Here is a 17,976-nt window from a genome sequence, read left to right as displayed (position 1 = left end):
AAGTGTATATATAAAATAAACTTTAATATCACAGTGACGCGTTTCTCAGCCTAATAGGGCTGTTTCATCAGGCTATATAGCTATATAGATATAGCCTGATGAAACAGCCCTATTAGGCTAAGAAATGCGTCACTGTGATATTAAAGTTTATTTTATATATACACTTGCTGTTTTGTGGTTTATCACCTCCTGTGGTTATTCACTTATTTAATTTAATTATACTACTGTTCCTGGTTCTCGCTGAGGACTGTCCCATGCTTAGTCTACTGGGCGACGCTTTGGTTCCAGTTTGCTGATACAGCACCTACAGGTGCCTGCTATCTTGTAAGTACAAGCACTTGGGCACATTTCTTCTCTGTCTAGATGATATTTGGCCATGTTGGTTTGCCTTCTTTGTCTATCTAGTCATGTTAACATTGGTAATCCTGATGAATCCTGAGTGTTTCCATATTGAGGATCAACAGTTTGCTGGACTACTGTGAAGTTCCAGCCTGCTCTGCTAGCACCAGTTGGGTGCTACACGTTTGTGAGTATTCATTTGCAACTGTTTATCAGCTTTATACCTGTGTTGGTGGTACTAGGCCATGGTGGTGCCTCTGTTTTTTATTCTTTTCAGATTGTGAACAACAGGACTGCCATCCTTAGAGTGCTGCCTTGACGTTTGGCTCATATTGCTATTTTGGTTTTATGGACTTTTTTTATTATTATTTTTTTTTAAATTTATAATATATATATTGTTTTATCATCACAATTTTGTTATTTAATTACTGAATGGTATGTTTGCAGTATCTATAAATTTGAGGTTTTATTTATATTAACAGAATTTAGTTGCCAGGTTTCAACAGTCATCTATTATTAAGGAAGCGCCCCCTAAGGGCGTGGTGTGTGTCCTACACATCACTCTCTAACAAGTTTTCTTCTATTATCAAATGTATTTCATTCTCACTGTATTCTTTGCTGAAGAGAATACCTAGATAGGTAGTGTGCATGTATCTAAAGCACTATAGTGCAGCAGTTTTGCAGAAATGCTTTTGAGCACTAGATGGCAGTGTATAACACCATTAAAAGCTTTATTATAAAACTCCTGTGCACACTCCCGAGACCACCTGCTTTTTAACAAAGAATACCAAGAGAAAAAATTAGATTTGAAAATAGAAGTAAATTTGACTTTTTAAATTGTTTAATGTATCTGAACCATTAAATAAATATTTGGGTGTCATGTCCCTTTAACCTTTGTCATCCATAAACAGCATAGATCTATTGCTAAATGCACATAGTATTACCACCTGCTGCTATGAACTACATGAGTTGATAATTGTAAGTAAAAAGGGGTGAGATACAACATAGAAAAGCTTTATTTTATTAATTATAAAAGAACACAAGAAATATGTCAATACATCTTTCTTTTTATCAGGCTTAAACTAAATCTGTCACACTCAGTAATTCATTAGCTCAAATTTGGAATACTCCATACACCAGCTTTTAAACATTACTCCCAAAATAAGAATATAGTAAATAAAAATCGGCTAAAATATACAGTATATATATATACCAAATTCCACCACTAGATGACAGCAAACCTTTAAATACTGAATAAGCTGTCCGTCTCAGAGGATTTAATGAAAAACTAACGGCTAGATTACGAGTTTTTGTCGGTAAGGCTTGCGGTTCTAACGCTTAGTTTATGCTCACCGCTCACCTACAAACAACGCTGGTATCACAGTTTTTTTTTTTTAGGTTTTATTCTACAGGTACTTTTGTCTTTATTTTAGCTAGGTAGTTATTAAATAGTTAATAACCATTTAATAACTATTGTACCTAGTTAAAATAAATACAAACTTGCCTGTAAAATAAAAATAAATCCTAAAATAGCTGCAATGTAATTATTAATTATATTGTAGCTATCTTAGGGTTTATTTTATTGGTAAGTATTTAGTTTTAAATAGGAATAATTTAGTTAATTGTATTAATTTTATTTAGATTTATTGTAATTATATTTAAGTTAGTGGGGTGTTAGGGTTAGGGTTAGACTTAGGTTTAGGGGTTAATACATTTAATATAGTGGCGGCGACGTTGTGGGTGGCAGATTAGGGGTTAATAAGTGTAGGTAGGTGTCGGCGATGTTAGGGACGGCAGATTAGGGGTTAATAATATTTAACTAGTGTTTGCGAGGCGAGAGTGCAGCGGTTTAGGGGTTAATATATTTATTAAAGTGGTGGTGATGTCCGGTCGGCAGATTAAGGGTTACAAATTTTATTAAAGTGTTTGCGATGTGGGGGGGCCTCGGTTTAGGGGTTAATAGGTAGTTTATGGGTGTTAGTGTACTTTTTAGCACTTTAGTTAAGAGTTTTATGTTACGGCGTTGTAGTGTAAAACTCTTAACTACTGACTTTTAAATGCGGTAGGAGTCTTGACAGGAGAGGGTGTACCGCTCACTTTTTCCAAGACTCGTAATACCGGCATTAAGAAAATCCCATTGAAAAGATAGGATACGTAATTGACGTAAGGGGATTTGCGGTATGCTCAAGTCGTGGAAAAAAAGTGACCAGTACACCTGTACTTGCAGGACTCGTAATATTTTTTAATACTTTTTAAGGCTAACGCAAGACTCGTAATCTAGGCGTAAGGGATTTATTAAAAAAGATTTGCTGTTTATTTTCAAGCGTCTTTGCTTTAAAGGGTCATATAACACTAACTAAATGCTAGATAGAATGATGCAGCCAAAGAAAAGATTAGTCTGAGAATAACATGTAGATGTAGTTTTTAAAGTTTCATTAGTTTTTTTAAATATTGACAAAATAAGCGTAAAGTTTTAGGGGTAAATCTATTAGAAGGTGAGCGGACATGATTCGCTGTACAAACGCTGCGTCTTAACTTCCATTTCCTGAAACGATGGGGCTCCAAAGTAGCATCCACTGCTTCATAAATGAAGCCCATAGTGTTTCATTAGCTGTTTAAATATTGACAAAATAAGTGTAAAGTTTTAGTGTCTATAAAACAATGGGAGCTGCCATGTTATAACTTAGGTTACCTCCTCTGCTGTGGCCAATTAGGGACAGTTATAAATAAGTCACTAGAGTGTGCAGCCAATGGCTGTGAGGAGTTTAACAGTGTTCTGCACTTCCATTTCTAACAGCAACTAAAAAGCTCATAATTTCAGGAAAAGTGGAAAAAATAAATAACTAAAGTATATTGCAGAGTTATTTTTAATATATAAAATGTTTTATTTTATATTACCAGCTCAAAGTGTTTAATGTCCCTTTTAATCTGCATATTTTCAAGCATATTCAAAAGGAAATGCAAGGTAAAAATATGTCCCAATATATTAGGTTAGGTTGGGGTGACACTAGGTTAGACTGGGGTGATACTAGGTTAGGCTGCGGTGACACTAGGTTAGGCTACAGTGACACTAGGTTAGACTGGGGTGACACTGGGTTAGGCTGGGGTGACAGTGACACTAGGTTAGGCTGGAGTGATTACAACTCTGATCTTTGATTTTAGAAGGTATAAAGTCTTTCCAAGTCAGAGGACTCAAGTCCAAGTCAATTTGTGAGCCATTGTTGTCTAGGTTGTCAGAAGTCTTCTTTGATTATGTTGTAGAGTCATATAATTTGGGACTTGAGTCCCAGTCAAGTCCAAGTCATGTGAGTCCAGAACCCTGTATATAAGTACTTGTTTCTGAACTTTTGTGTGGCTCTAATTCCTCTATTGCATACAATGGTCCTTGCCAGCAGGTAGGTGGTGAAGATTTGCAGTGCTTTCATTTTTGTATTCTCTCGTTTTCTTTTTGAATAACAAATTAAGTCAATATGGCTGCCTGAAGCTGAAATATAAGCCTGTATACTTCCCGACAACTTTTTACTCATCATCCAGGCAATCGGCTTGGACTACTTGACTTTCAATAGTGGTGTGAATTTTTCTGGTGGACTTTGTTGCGTGTCGGCAGTCTAGCTTGATTTTGAATAAGGGCCCACATTTTTTTTCTATTTTTTTTTTTAAAAAAAGAAAGGAAGAAAAAAAGTCCTCCAAAATATTGTTAAGGTCCAAAAGCCCCAAAACAGGGCCCGAGCTTGTCTAGAATATCTGCATAGCCCACTCTTTACATGATTTGGCTTATTCTTTAAAACATCATAATAAGGAATATATGAGAGAAAGCATAAAGAATAAAGTTTATAAAAGTGTTTCTCATGAATGATTTATGAATATAGCAGCTGTATATCTCAGGGGCACTTCTTGCTATGTAACCACTGTATCACCCTTCTGCCTCTCCCTAGTACCTGTCCGGCTTTGACAACGAGTTTGCTTCAGAGGATCCTCGCTGCCCAGGCGCATTACCTGAAGGACAGGTAAGTGTGGTGAATATGAGAGCTGAGTATAATGACTGGTGTTTCTCTACCACTTGATGAATATCCTTATTCTTGCTGCCTGGTATAGCCTGGCAGATGCAATGATGTCAGACTGTGGCAGTGCCACTCACCTTTACCGTATAGGAGGTACAGGCAAATACTCTCACTGTCTGATGATCTGTCTATCTATCTATCTATCTATCTATCTATCTATCTATCTATCTATCTATCTATCTATCTATCTATTTACCTATCTATCTATCTATCTATCTATCTATCTATCTATCTATCTATCTATCTATCATCTCTCTCTCTCTCTCATCTATCTATCTATCATCTATCTATATCTCTCTCTATAGCTATCTATCTATTTATCTATCTACCTATTTATCTAGATCTATCTATCTATATATATCTATATCTCTCTCTCTCTATAGCTACAGTATCTATCTATTCACCTATCTATCATCTATCTATCTATATCTCTCTCTATAGCTATCTATCTATCTATCTATCTATCTATCTATCTATCTATCTATCTATATCTCTCTCCATATCTATCTATCTATCTATCTATCTATCTATCTATCTATCTATCTATCTATCTATCTATCTAGCTATCTGTCTATTATATATCTATCTTTCATATCTATTTTTCTATCTATCTATCTATCTATCTATCTATCTATCTATCTATCTATCGCATAAACAAGGCAAGCCCTTCTTCTTTAATGTAAATGTCACCAGTTCACTCCTATTATTTACTATGAGCCTTCATGTTCTGCGTAAGGGAAGAGATTACATTCACTTTAAAGGGACAGTAAAGTCAAAATTAAACTGTCAAGATTCCCATAGAACATGCAATTTTAAACAACTTTTCAATTTATTCTGTTATCAAACTTGCTTTGTTATTTTTTTATCCTTTGCTGAGCCGTAGGCTCAAGAGCAGCAACCAATGACAATCACTGGTTTTGTTCCTAGTCGTGCATTACTGCTCCTGAGCCTACCCAGGTTTACTCTTCAACAAAGGATACAAAGCAAATTTGATAAAAGAAGTACATTGAAAAATTGTTTAAAATAGCACGCTCTGCCTGTATCATGAAAGGGTAATATTGTCTTTGCTGTCGCTTTAAGTTAAATGAGCACCAAATGCTACAGTTTAGGCGCATTACTTTTAATTTGAGCTTTTATCTTTAGTGCAAATGAGCAATCCACAATAATCCAGTAGTGTGAAGGGATATACAGATACTCATAAACATGCACTAGCACTCACATATAACAAGCAGCAATTACACCAACAAATTAAATACATTCAAAAATGGAGGATTAGTTGAAGCTTTTGGCTAAGAGATGATTATTTCAAACACTCACCACAGTGCTTTACCCCTAACTTCCATGCTGGTGCTTAACCCATTAACGACCGCGATGTACCATGTATGTTGTTGGTCATTAAGGGTTTTCTTGTTTATAATATCCCGCCGCAAGTGGTGTGACCGCGCTATTATACCCTACCTCCTCCCTTCTGGTCACCGTAAATAGAGCAGTCTCGCAGCCCGTATTAATAACACAGACCCCATAGAAAGAGTTAATAAATAACGCTAATTACAGCTATGAGGGTAGCACTAGCGAGATGTGGTTTCCCTGTATAAAAAATAGATAAAAACATAGTAATAATCTGTGCTCTCAGACTGGACTGGGTGCACGTTTCATGCAGAACTCACAGAATAAACTGTCTGCATTCCCATAGACCAAACTGTACACCTCGCTCATAGGGACCCCAGCAGCATGCAGATGAATCACACAAATCTTTTTCTTTAGCTTTATATTGTAATATTTATGTCTCCTTCCATCCACAACCTGCTAGATAGATAAACAGCAAACTACTTATATCATCTCACCAGAGCAGAGAGCTTTAGATTATCAGCTATTTGTCTGCTTTGGGATATCAGTGAGTGTGCGCCCAGTTTTGCTTCCCAGTGATTTACATAGCAAAACATTCCTATTACAGATTGTTTACTATAGTCTGTAAGTTTATTCTAATCAATACCCAGTGTTAATGATCCTGTAACTTGTAACAAGGTATTAGTTTGTGCCATCATGTGACCAGGCCTTACAGTAAAACTGTGTAGTACATTCTATGATCTTGCTTATTATACAGCATTGTGTTTATAGCCAATCATTTGTATTATTTCTTCGTGTAGAACAGCCCTCAGGTTTGTCCATACGGTCTGTACGCAGAACAGCTCTCAGGCTCAGCCTTCACCTGCCCAAGATCCTCCAACAAGAGAAGGTGAGAAAATCCCACAATTTGGGGCAATAAGCCTATAAGCATCCTATGGCGCAAGCTGAGTATAATGACTCCTGCCCTGCTGGTGTAAGTAAGAATGCAAGGTACAGAGGCTGACGTGTGGTAAAGTCTGGCAGTGCCCTGCTGGTGTAAGTAAGAATGCAAGGTACAGACGCTGATGTGTGGTAAAGTCTGGCAGTGCCCTGCTGGTGTAAGTAAGATTGCAAGGTACAGAGGCTGACGTGTGGTAAAGTCTGGCAGTGCCCTGCTGGTGTAAGTAAGATTGCAAGGTACAGAGGCTGACGTGTGTGGTTAAGTCTGGCAGTGCCCTGCTTGTGTAAGTAAGATTGCAAGGTACAGAGGCTGACGTATGGTAAAGTCTGGCAGTATCAGTGTCAGACTGAAGGGGGGGGGCATGGTAGGGTTTTGAGGGGGGCATGGGATTTGGTACTGGCTCCAGCAGGGGTGGTTCTAAACCATACAATTTTGGGTTGACCATAAATATGAATGCACTGGACAAATAAAAAGTCACTGACTTGCCATAATTCAGAGCAGCCTGCACCTGTTAGGTTTGAGGGTGCAGCAGTAATGAGTTTGGGTACATAGCAGTCCATATCACCAAATCTGACCTACCACTCAGGGTCTTTCTGAAACCTAGTATCACCCCTACATAATCTAGTATCACTCCTGCCTAACCTAGTGTCACTCCAGCCTAACCTAGTATCACCCTAGCCTAACCTAGCGTCACCGCAGCCTAACCTAGTATCACCCCAGTCTAACCTAGTATCACCCCCAGCCTAACCTAGTATAACCCTAGCATAACCTAGTATCACCCCAGCTTAACCTAGTATCACCCCATCCTAACCTAGTATCACCCTAGCCTAACCTAGTGTCACCCCAGCCTAATCTAGTATCACCCCATCCTAACCTAGTATCACCCTAGCCTAACCTAGTATCACCCCCAGCTTAACCTAGTATAACCCTAGCATAACCTAGTATCACCCCAGCCTAACCTAGTATCACCCCATCCTAACCTAGTATCACCCCCAGCCTAGCCTAGTATAACCCTAGCATAACCTAATATCAACCCAGCCTAACCTAGTGTCACCACAGCCTAACGTAGTGTCACCCCATCCTAACCTAGTATCACCCCAACCTAACCTAGTATCACCCCCAGCCTAACCTAGTATAACCCCAGCCTAACCTAGTGTCACCACAGCCCAACCTAGTGTCACCCCAGCCTAACCTAGTATCACCTAAGTCTAACCTAGGCGACATAGCAGTCCATATTGCCACCTTTGAGTTCACACTCAGGGCCTTTTAGAAACCTAGTGTCACCCCAGCCTAACCTAGTGTCACCCCAGCCTAACCTAGTGTCCCACCAGCCTAACCTAGTGTCACGCCAGCCTAACCTAGTATCACGCCAGCCTAACCTAGTGTCACACCAGCCTAACCAAGTGTCATGCCAGCCTAAGCTAGTATCACTGCAGCCTAAACTAGTGTCACCCCAGCCTAAACTAGTGTCACCCCCACCTCAATTTATCAGCTGCCACAAAAATAATATCTATAAGTTTTATAGAAAAGGTTGGATTGTGTTAACCCACAGTCTTGTTGCGGCTTTGTAGACAAATGCCTGTTGTGCTCTAGCTATTTAATGTTTGTAATATGGAATGCTGGCTGATGTCTTGTTATTTGGGACCTTACAGAGTTCTATACATTTCTTGGTACACACAGGTGTTTGCAGATCCCTCTTTTGTTTGATGGCTGAGCTGTTGGGGAGGGAGTTAGATGGGTCATGATGGTCATATCTCAGACTCAGGGGGACAGTAATTCAAAGGTCCGTCCCTTCTACAGTTTATCTCACCCTCTGCTCGTCTTGTTCCTCAGCTGGTTGTATCGTATTTTACCTTCTGTCCGTCACAAGCCATTTGTGGCCTACGAGCTGGAAAACTTCACAGACAAATGGGATGAGGTGGAACCAGATCCCAACCAGGTAATCCTCCTAGATGCCACCAGATGCCCAGTGGCACCTAATGTACCATATAGTGAGGGATGCCATAGTCTCATTTGGAGATCACTATAATCTTTTAATATATTTGTCATTAACTCTAAACTGCAAAGCAAAACCAGATTAATCAAAGGAAACAACTAATTCTACACTTTGTTCTGTGACAATTATGGGCATTCTAGCAAGTAAACAACACTCATACAATTAGTAACTGCAGACAAGACACACATCACTGTTACCTTTAATAACCACTTTATTCTTTTTAATCAGATGAGATGGAAGCCATTTGAGATTCCCAAGACCACAGAAAAGAAGCAGGACTTTGTGTCTGTGAGTAGCGTTTATCCTTCATGTTACACCATTTGCCCCACTGGTTACCCAACCTCATGACAAGCCGATATTACATGTAGGACTCATCTGCTGTAATGAGCACATTTAGGGTCTCAGGAACATGGAACACTTGGCAACTTTCATATGTGATGTAAGAAATAATGCTAAGTAAATCCCCTGTGATAGGCAAAGCTTTAGTAAATGATGATGATGTATAAAAAGCTGTATGTCATTGGGGCAAGAGGACATTTGTCAAGTGCCATTGTTATTTAGTGTGACCGGTTATTCCTCTAATACGTTTATTTTCAGGGGCTGCGCACACTATGTGGTGCTGGGGACACCAGGTCGCGCAATGGGATTGCTATCCATATCTACACTTGCAACACGTCCATGACTGGCAGGTAATGAGTACTTAGCATTATGAGTAAGTGCCTCTAGGGGACGCGAAACGCGTCAGGGTTTTGCCTGTCTGTCACCCTCCTGCGTGTCTGTGCTGTGTTTTACATTTACTAATAAATTTGAAGATTTTATTATACACCCCATTTGCAGTGCCTGCTCACTCTTTTCGCATTAATCCTTCACTGCCAGTGTGAGATTCAGTTCATCCAACACTGTTACTGATCACTAATCTCTTATTACTGACCTTGTAGAATTGATCTGTATAAAATACTGATTTTTTTTTTTAAAGGTACTTGAAGCCCAATTTTTTTCTTTCTCGATTTAGATAGAGCATGTCATTTTAAACAACTTTCCAATTTACTTCTATTGTCTAATTTGTTTTGTTCTCCAGGTATCCTTTGTTGTAAAGAATACCTTGGTAGACTCAGGAGCTGCTGATTGATGGCTGCACATTTATGCCTCATCTTATTGGGTCACTCAGTGCTCCCAGTAGTGCATTGCTGCTACTTCAACAATGGATAACAAGAGAAGGAAGTAAATGAGATAATAGAAGTAAATTAGAAAGTTGTTTAAAATTGTATTCTCTGTCGGATTAATGAAAGAAAATTTTTTGGCTTCATGTCCCTTTAAATTAAGATCTTTAAGGGATAGAAAGTCACAACTGTGCATAGGATTTTGCAATATATCTCATTGGCAAAAATGCTTCTAGTAAAAGATATCATTGTTTTCAGTAGCATACCCACATATGCTGTGAGGGCCTTGTACCAACACTTCACCTTCTCAGGGAGTCAGAAGCGGCTTAATAACATAAATAGTTTTTACAGACACAATTAGATATGTGCGATTAGTTTCGGATCGATTCGGAAATTCGGCCGAATTCGTAAAATTCGGGATTCGGATCGATTCGGGTTTCCGAATTAAAATAGTGCCGAATTTACCGAATAAATCCGAATTAGTTCGGATTTATTTTGATTTATTCGGTAGATTCGGATGGCCATGGATTACACTAGTGTTGTACAGTATATTAGGTTATATAACTCTGCTATGGGTTACACCTAATATACAGTACATAATACTAGTCTTATACACAGCACATCCTACCGAATTCCGAATTTCCGAACCGAAATGAAACGAATGGAACCAAATCCAGCCGAATTTATTCGAATACGAATGAATCCGAAATGAATCCAAAACGAATTGATTAAAATTTTTCCGAATTCGAATCGATCTGAACCGAAATTCGAAAAAATCTGAATCGAATCGAACCGAATTTTTTTCGCCATGCACATATCTAGACACGATACACACCACCGCCTGCTTTCTGGTGCACGGCCCTCACAAGATATGTGCAAATACCACTTAAAACCAGTAATAACTTTTACTAGAAGCATTTTTGTTAATGAAATTATAATGCAAAATGCTTCTATTTAAAACTGAAATGCACCCATGAACATTTCATTTCATTCTATCACTTTAACCCCTTGATTCATATGAATGTAGGTACTACGTCTCAATACTTTGCCCAGCGTCCTGTGTTGATGTAGTATCTACATCTAACACTATAGTGCATGCTGTGGTCCCTTCTGTCAGCTTAGACAATGGAGAATGCTGCGGGGGCATAAGGCATATGCCTTCCTTTAATAAGGGAGCGCTAATCGTGCTTCCTTACTCTGTGAAGCCAGATCACCGGATCATTACAGAGAGTGACACTGTCTGTGTCACTCTTTGTAACGATGATCACTGGTACCGAATGGGAGCAGTGGGAGGGAAGGTGGGAGGGGAGTGGATAGGCCCAGTGAGGAAGGGGGAGGGAGGGGCGCGGTTCCTTATGTTACATAAAAAAAATATTACAGCAGGGGAGAGGGAGGATTAAGGGCCCGACAGCTACAGAACAGAAGGGCTAGAGGAGGATCCTACATTGCGGAAAAAACATGCGATCATGGAGGGGGGGAGGGTGAGTAGCTCTACTACGCTACAGAAGAAGAAAATTAATATATATAGAATGCCAGTAATACAGATGGTGGGGTAGTGTGAAGGGTGAGGGTTAGAGAGCTGTTTGGGGGGAGTCAGGGAGGTGGAGGGTTGAGGAGGGTTCCCTACACTACATAAAAAAAACAGACAGTCTGTCAGTACCTAAAAGGGTGGTGACTTGTGAAAGATGAGGGAGGGAAGCAAGCTGTTTGGGAGAGATCATATAGGGGTCAGGTGGTGGGAGGGTAATCTCTACACTACAGCTAAACTTAACCTTACAAGTCATGCAATATACCAAAATTGGCCTACATCAATACCTTGGGTTGTCTACTAATAAATATATATAGTTTTATAGGTTATAAAAAAAACAAAGGCTCTATTTCTGTTTAAATGGAGTGATAGTAAAAATTCTGTGGTATTTTCAGCACGTTTTTATGTAAAATTCTAAGTACTGAAGAAGTTAAGGACTTGATTTAAAAAAGAAAAACACGTAGTCGTCTTATAAATGGTTAATAATAAAGACATTTTTTTGCCTTTGTGTTTATTGTGCATCTAATTCAGCAACTCATGATTTTCCTTTATAATAATTCCTGCTCTGTGATTGGTTGGGATAAAATGAAATATGATTCCAGCTTATCTTCTCTCTGTTTTCTTTCTAGATGTTTCTATAATTCTGATGGTGATTTGCTAATCGGTGAGTCTTCTTTATGTTTCTCTCTTCCAGACTTAATTGGATATAAATTAAATAAAAATCACAGTTGCAGGAAACTACACAATTTCCAGTTTCTGTCGTCAAATTTTACAATTTTTCTCTGTCTTCTTTGTTGAAACTTAGCTCCTTTCCATAAGAGCATATTAAGGTAGGCTCAGGAGTGTGCACATGTCTTGAACACTATATGGATCATTTTCTTGAAGTGCCGTTCAGTACGTAATCTGATTGGCCGCTGCAAGAAAACTACAAAGGAAGAAGAAAAAAAAAACAGTCTAGTAAAGGGCAGGTACAAAAGGATGTCAGATTAAACTATAACTTTGGATTGTGCATAAAAAGTAAGAGCTTTATCAAAAAAAACCTGTACTAAAATCTAATGCTTATTTTAATCATTATTTCTACAATGGGAAACTTTGTCATCACTTTAAGTTGTTTTTTATATAAACACTGAACAGTTAAAGGGACATGCCACCCACATTTTTTCTTTTTTGATTTAGAAAGAGAATGCAATTTTAAACATCTTTCTAATTTACTTATATTATCTAATTTGTTTTATTCTCTTGATATTCTTTGATGAAAAGCATATCTAGATATGCTCACTAGCTTCTGATTGGTTGCTGCACATAGAAGCTTCATGTGATTGGCTCACCATGTGCATTGCTTTTTCTTCAACTAAGGATATTTAAAAAATGAAGCAAAATAAATAATGGAAGTAAATTGTAATGTTGTTTAAATTTTTATTCTCTATCTGAATCATGAAAGAAAGATTTTGGGTTTAATGGCCCTTTAATCTCTCAAAATAAATGTTAGATGTCTCCCTCTAGTGTTATATATCAATAATTGCAAGTGCATAGCTGTTAGTAGTGATCTGAATACATATCTATATCAGGGGTCAAGTTCTACAAAGAATAGTGTGGGAACCCACCCTAGATTTCCAATTAATCTTGTTTTACACACACACACACACACACACACACACACTGTATTTAAATGTATATAATCTAACTTTAATGAAAGCAAATTAAATCCAATGAAGGGTTGAAAGGTTGCCTTTGGGCCTGAGACTCCTCTTCTGTCACAGAGTCTCACCCACTAAAGATGCAATAGCCCTATTTCTGCTGTTGGGAGCTAAATAACCCCAAGTAAGCCACACAGAAATGTAAGCACAATGTGTTACACAGTGCGGGGTGATCACACAGCAGGCCCGCTGACAGGCTTGCATTTAGTGTATTGTATGAAGTATTACTGCCCATTACTATAGGATCTCATTATCCCTCTAACATGACTGTGCTTCAGCTCCTTCTACCAGCAGCAGCAGTGTTTACTGAAGCGTTTCTGTTCTCGGTCCAGGGGGAACGTAGTTCCACCAGCTAAAATAGTGCAGGAACTCAGTTCCCATGCGTTCTCGCTTGACTTGACCCCTGATCTATAGCAATATATATATAAAGTAGCAAGTTGTTCTGTCTCTGCACACTGCAAATGCTTTGAGTACTACAGACTATAAAATAATAACATATTTATTACTCGTGTCTGTTTCCCACAGTCCCACAGCAAGGGAATCTGCTAATCACTACTGAGTTTGGGAAGATTCTGGTGGAACCTAATGAGATATGTGTTGTGCAGGTAACATAACTGATCTCAGCTTCTTGTCTTCCCTTTACTGAGAATTGCAGGCGCCAGTTCTGGGGTTGGGAAGATTAGGGTTGATATAGCCAGTTGCAGTTCTGGGGTTGGGCTGTTACAGCTAGTGGCAGTTCTGGGGGTGGGGCTGTTACAGCTAGTGCAGTTCTGGGGGTGGGGCTGTTACAGCTAGTGGCAGTTCTGGGGGTGGGGCTGTTACAACTAGTGGCAGTTCTGGGAGTGGGGCTGTTACAACTAGTGGCAGTTCTGGGGGTGGGGCTGTTATTGCCAGTTATAGTTTTTGGGGTGTGGCTGTTACTGCCAGTTATAGTTTTTTGGGTGGGGTTGTGTCAGTTCCGGGGGGAGGGGGGTGGTTCTGGGTTCTGGTGGGTGCTATATAATTCTCAGAGCTGCAGGGTAAGTTAGGACAGGTGGTTAAAAGAGAGGGAAATGTAAATGTGAACCTCTAGAAAAGGTACAAGGACAGAGATGAAGGGAAGAAAAGCATTTCACCCAACATTCTAAGTTACTTCAGGACTGGGAAGCTGTAGGTGTAGTAAGGAAAGTCCATAGGTTTTGCTATGCTGCTGTTTAGTGGAGGAACTGTGGTGTTCATCAGAAGGTTTATATACGGTAAGTAGTTGGACAACATTCATATGGGAAAATCATTTGGGACTTTTGAGACCTGTGGAAAATGGAATTAAATAAAATGTGTGATACCAAGCACCCCCAGCCTTATTTTACCCCTTTGCAGCACAACCTTATGTATTTAAGGTCTAGAATGACATCTGCCTTATAGCATCCAAGCACTGAATACATGCCCAGTATTTATAGGTGCCCAGTCAGTTCACTGGTAGGAAGGACATACAATGTCTATTGTGTACAGTTCTGGAAGCCATATCTACAGAAGGATATCAATAAACTGGAATCTGTTCCAAGAGGGCTACTAAATTTTACCGGCTAAATATGTACAGCTAGAGAAGTAAGGGGGGGGGGGGGCTGTAATATGATAGAAACCTTCAAGTTTACTGTGGGGCTTAAAGGAGCAACACCAGAACAAGGGGTCATGATCTCAAGTTGAAGGGTAGCAAGTTCAGGAGTAATTTGCAGAAGCTTCTTCACAGAAAGGGTGGTTAATTCATGCAATTAGCTTTATTATTAGAGGTGGTCAAGACAAACATTTTGGCGGACTTAAAGAATGCCTGGGAAAAGCATAAGGCTATCCTACAAACTAATTAATGCCTGGGATAAGCATAAGGCTATCTTACATACTAATAAATGCCTGGGATAAGCATAAGTCTATTCTACGTACTAACTAATGCCTGAGATAAGCATAAGGCTATCCTATGTACTAACTAATGCCTGGGATAAACATACGGCTATCCTATGTACTAATTAATGCCTGGGATAAACATACGGCTATCCTATGTACTAATGAATGCCTGGGAAAAGCATAAGGCTATCCTACAAACTAATGCCTGGGATAAGCATAAGGCTATCCTATGTACTAATTAATGCCTGGGATAAGCAAAAGGCTATCCTATGTACTAATTAATGCCTGGGATAAGCATAAGGCTATCTTACATACTAATAAATGCCTGGGATAAGCATAAGGCTATCCTACAAACTAATGCCTGGGATAAGCATAAGGCTATCCTATGTACTAATGAATGCCTGGGATAAGAATAAGGCTATCCTATGTACTAATTAATGCCTGGGATAAGAATAAGGCTATCCTATGTACTAATTAATGCCTGAGATAAACATAAGGCTATCCTATGTACTTATTAATGCCTGGGATATGCATAAGGCTATCCTATGTACTTATTAATGCCTGGGATATGCATAAGGCTATCCTATGTACTAATTAATGCATGGGATAAGAATAAGGCTATCCTATGTACTAAGTAATGCCTTGGATAAGCATAAGGCTATACTATGTACTAATTAATGCCTGGGATAAGCATAAGGCTATCATACATACTAACTAATGCTTGGGATAAGCATAAGGCTATCCTATGTACTAATTAATGCCTGGGATAAGAATAAGACTATCCTATGTACTAATGAATGCCTGGGATAAGCATAAGGCTATCCTATGTACTAATTAATGCCTGGAATAAGCATAAGGCTACCCTATGTACTAATTAATGCCTGGGATAAGCATAAGGCTATCCTATGTACTAATTAATGCCTGAGATAAACATAAGGATATCCTACAAACTAATGCCTGGGATAAGCATAAGGCTATACTATGTACTAATTAATGCCTGGGATAAACATAAGGCTATACTATGTACTAATTAATGCCTGGGATATGCATAAGGCTATACTATGTACTAATTAATGCCTGGGATATGCATAAGGCTATCATAAATACTAATTAAGCAGTCTTTAGACCTTTACAAGAAAACCCTATTATAAATGGCTATAAAGATATTGCTGTTTGACTTTGTTTTCTGGTAAGATTTATACAATCTGATATTGAGGAGCATAATCTCTTACATGTAAGTGTTAGGTATTTACACAAGGACTCAAGTCTTTAGATAAATTAACATCAGTATTCTGCAATTTCCCATCTTTTTGCCCCATAGCAAGGGATGCGATTCAGTGTGGAGGTGTTCGGAGAGACCAGGGGCTACGTCCTGGAGGTGTATGGGGTGCACTTCGAACTGCCTGACCTGGGACCTATTGGTAGGTGTTGTATATTGAAGTGTGTAACCAAATGTAAAGCAAATACAGAACTCATCTGTCCAAGAAAATGAGAACAATGTTGTGCACTGTGCAAATTACACCAAATTCAGTTACTATGATGAGGTCTATTTTAAAGGGACAGAATACAGTAAAATTGTCCATCCTTAAATGTGTTGCAAATGATCGATTTGACCTGCTGAAGTCTTTTATATTGTTTACAAATAGCTCCTTTACTCTTAGTCTTTCATTTGAAATAGCTGATTTTGACTGTTAAAACTGTCACCTATACTGAACATATCACTACAGCTGTATTTTCTGTAGAAAAGCTATGTGAACAAGAGGCAAAAGCAGAAATCAATTCCATAGTGGGAGTGGGAGGGAGATACATTTGTCTGAAATTTATGTTTTTGCTCATTGAACACCCCACCTATAATTCTCAATACATCACTACTGGCATTTGTGTATAGAGAGATAGATAATACGAGCAAGTCTGCTCTTCCTGCATTTCATTGAGAACATTTGGTGACTGATTCAATGACCAAAACCTGGTATTTCAAATACAAAAATAAAGAGGACTAGACAATTTCCCTTACATTTAATACTCTGTTATCGGAACTCATTAATGGGGAAACAAATAGTACAGTCCCTTTAAGGAGCACTACATAATAAAGCATGGAGATGTTTTCCCTCGTATATGATTTATATTTAAATGTGCATTTGTAAAGTATTTTAAGATGTATTTTGCAATAGAAAATAGACTATAGAGAGAATTGCAAGGATTTTCAAAGTGCTTTTCAGATATGATTTTAAGGGTTCATACTTACCTGGCATGAAGAGTTAAAGGGACATAAAAACCCAAATTTTTTTTCTTTCATGATTTAGAAAGAGCATTCAATTATAAACAACTTTCTAATTTACTTCTATTATCTATAATGCTTCATTCTCTTGATATTCTTTGTTGAAAAGCATATCTAGATATGCTTAGTAGCTGCTGATTGGTAGCTGCACATAGATGCCTCCTGTGATTGGTTCACTGTGTGCATCGCTATTTCTTCATTAAAGTATATCTAAAGAATAAAGCAAATTAGGTAATAGAAGTAAATTGGAATGTTGTTTAAAATTATATTCTCTACCTTAATCATGAAAGAAAATGTTTGGGTTTAGTGTCCCTTTAAGTGCACAGGCAGTATTTTATGGCTGCAGGTCTGTGTTTAGAGGCACATTAGAGGCACAAATGCCCTGATTTGCACAATATTATGCAGTCATGTATAGGAAATAAAGATAATATTTATTTTTAATTAAAAATTAAATAAATAAATAAATAAATAAATAAACTGTTCTCTTTCATTGTGACAAATGACCCTCTGATACAATGTGTTTAATGCCTCCTGATGAATTAAACACACAAGTAAAGTCACACACCTGGCAGTGCTCTCATGCTCTTCAGCCAGTGAGTTGCAACATACATGCGTAACCTCCAGTTACTAGTGTGTGACTTTACCTATGTGCTTAACACATTTGCAGAGGTAAATGCATGGGGGGGGGGGGGCAATTCATTAACCCCTTACTGTCCTGTCACGTTTTTAAAAATGGTTGTCTGAGAAGTTAGTCA

General features: G+C 38.5%; 1 protein-coding gene across 1 annotated transcript in view; it reads left to right on the top strand.

Moving 5' to 3' along the window:
* The window catches only part of LOC128652834 (homogentisate 1,2-dioxygenase), a 112,132-nt gene that overhangs the window by 16,562 nt on the left and 77,594 nt on the right, over positions 1-17,976 (top strand). The window contains exons 2-9 of the mRNA XM_053705798.1: positions 4,275-4,346; positions 6,548-6,636; positions 8,521-8,626; positions 8,912-8,971; positions 9,281-9,372; positions 12,001-12,035; positions 13,594-13,673; positions 16,265-16,364. Of these exons, the coding sequence (XP_053561773.1) occupies positions 4,275-4,346; positions 6,548-6,636; positions 8,521-8,626; positions 8,912-8,971; positions 9,281-9,372; positions 12,001-12,035; positions 13,594-13,673; positions 16,265-16,364 (634 nt within the window). The remainder of the gene's footprint in view (positions 1-4,274; positions 4,347-6,547; positions 6,637-8,520; positions 8,627-8,911; positions 8,972-9,280; positions 9,373-12,000; positions 12,036-13,593; positions 13,674-16,264; positions 16,365-17,976) is intronic.

This window comes from Bombina bombina, chromosome 3 (assembly GCF_027579735.1).
Source record: "Bombina bombina isolate aBomBom1 chromosome 3, aBomBom1.pri, whole genome shotgun sequence".
Lineage (NCBI taxonomy): Eukaryota > Metazoa > Chordata > Amphibia > Anura > Bombinatoridae > Bombina > Bombina bombina.
Note: the sequence above shows the minus strand (reverse complement) of the source record. Positions and strands in the feature narration are given on the sequence as shown.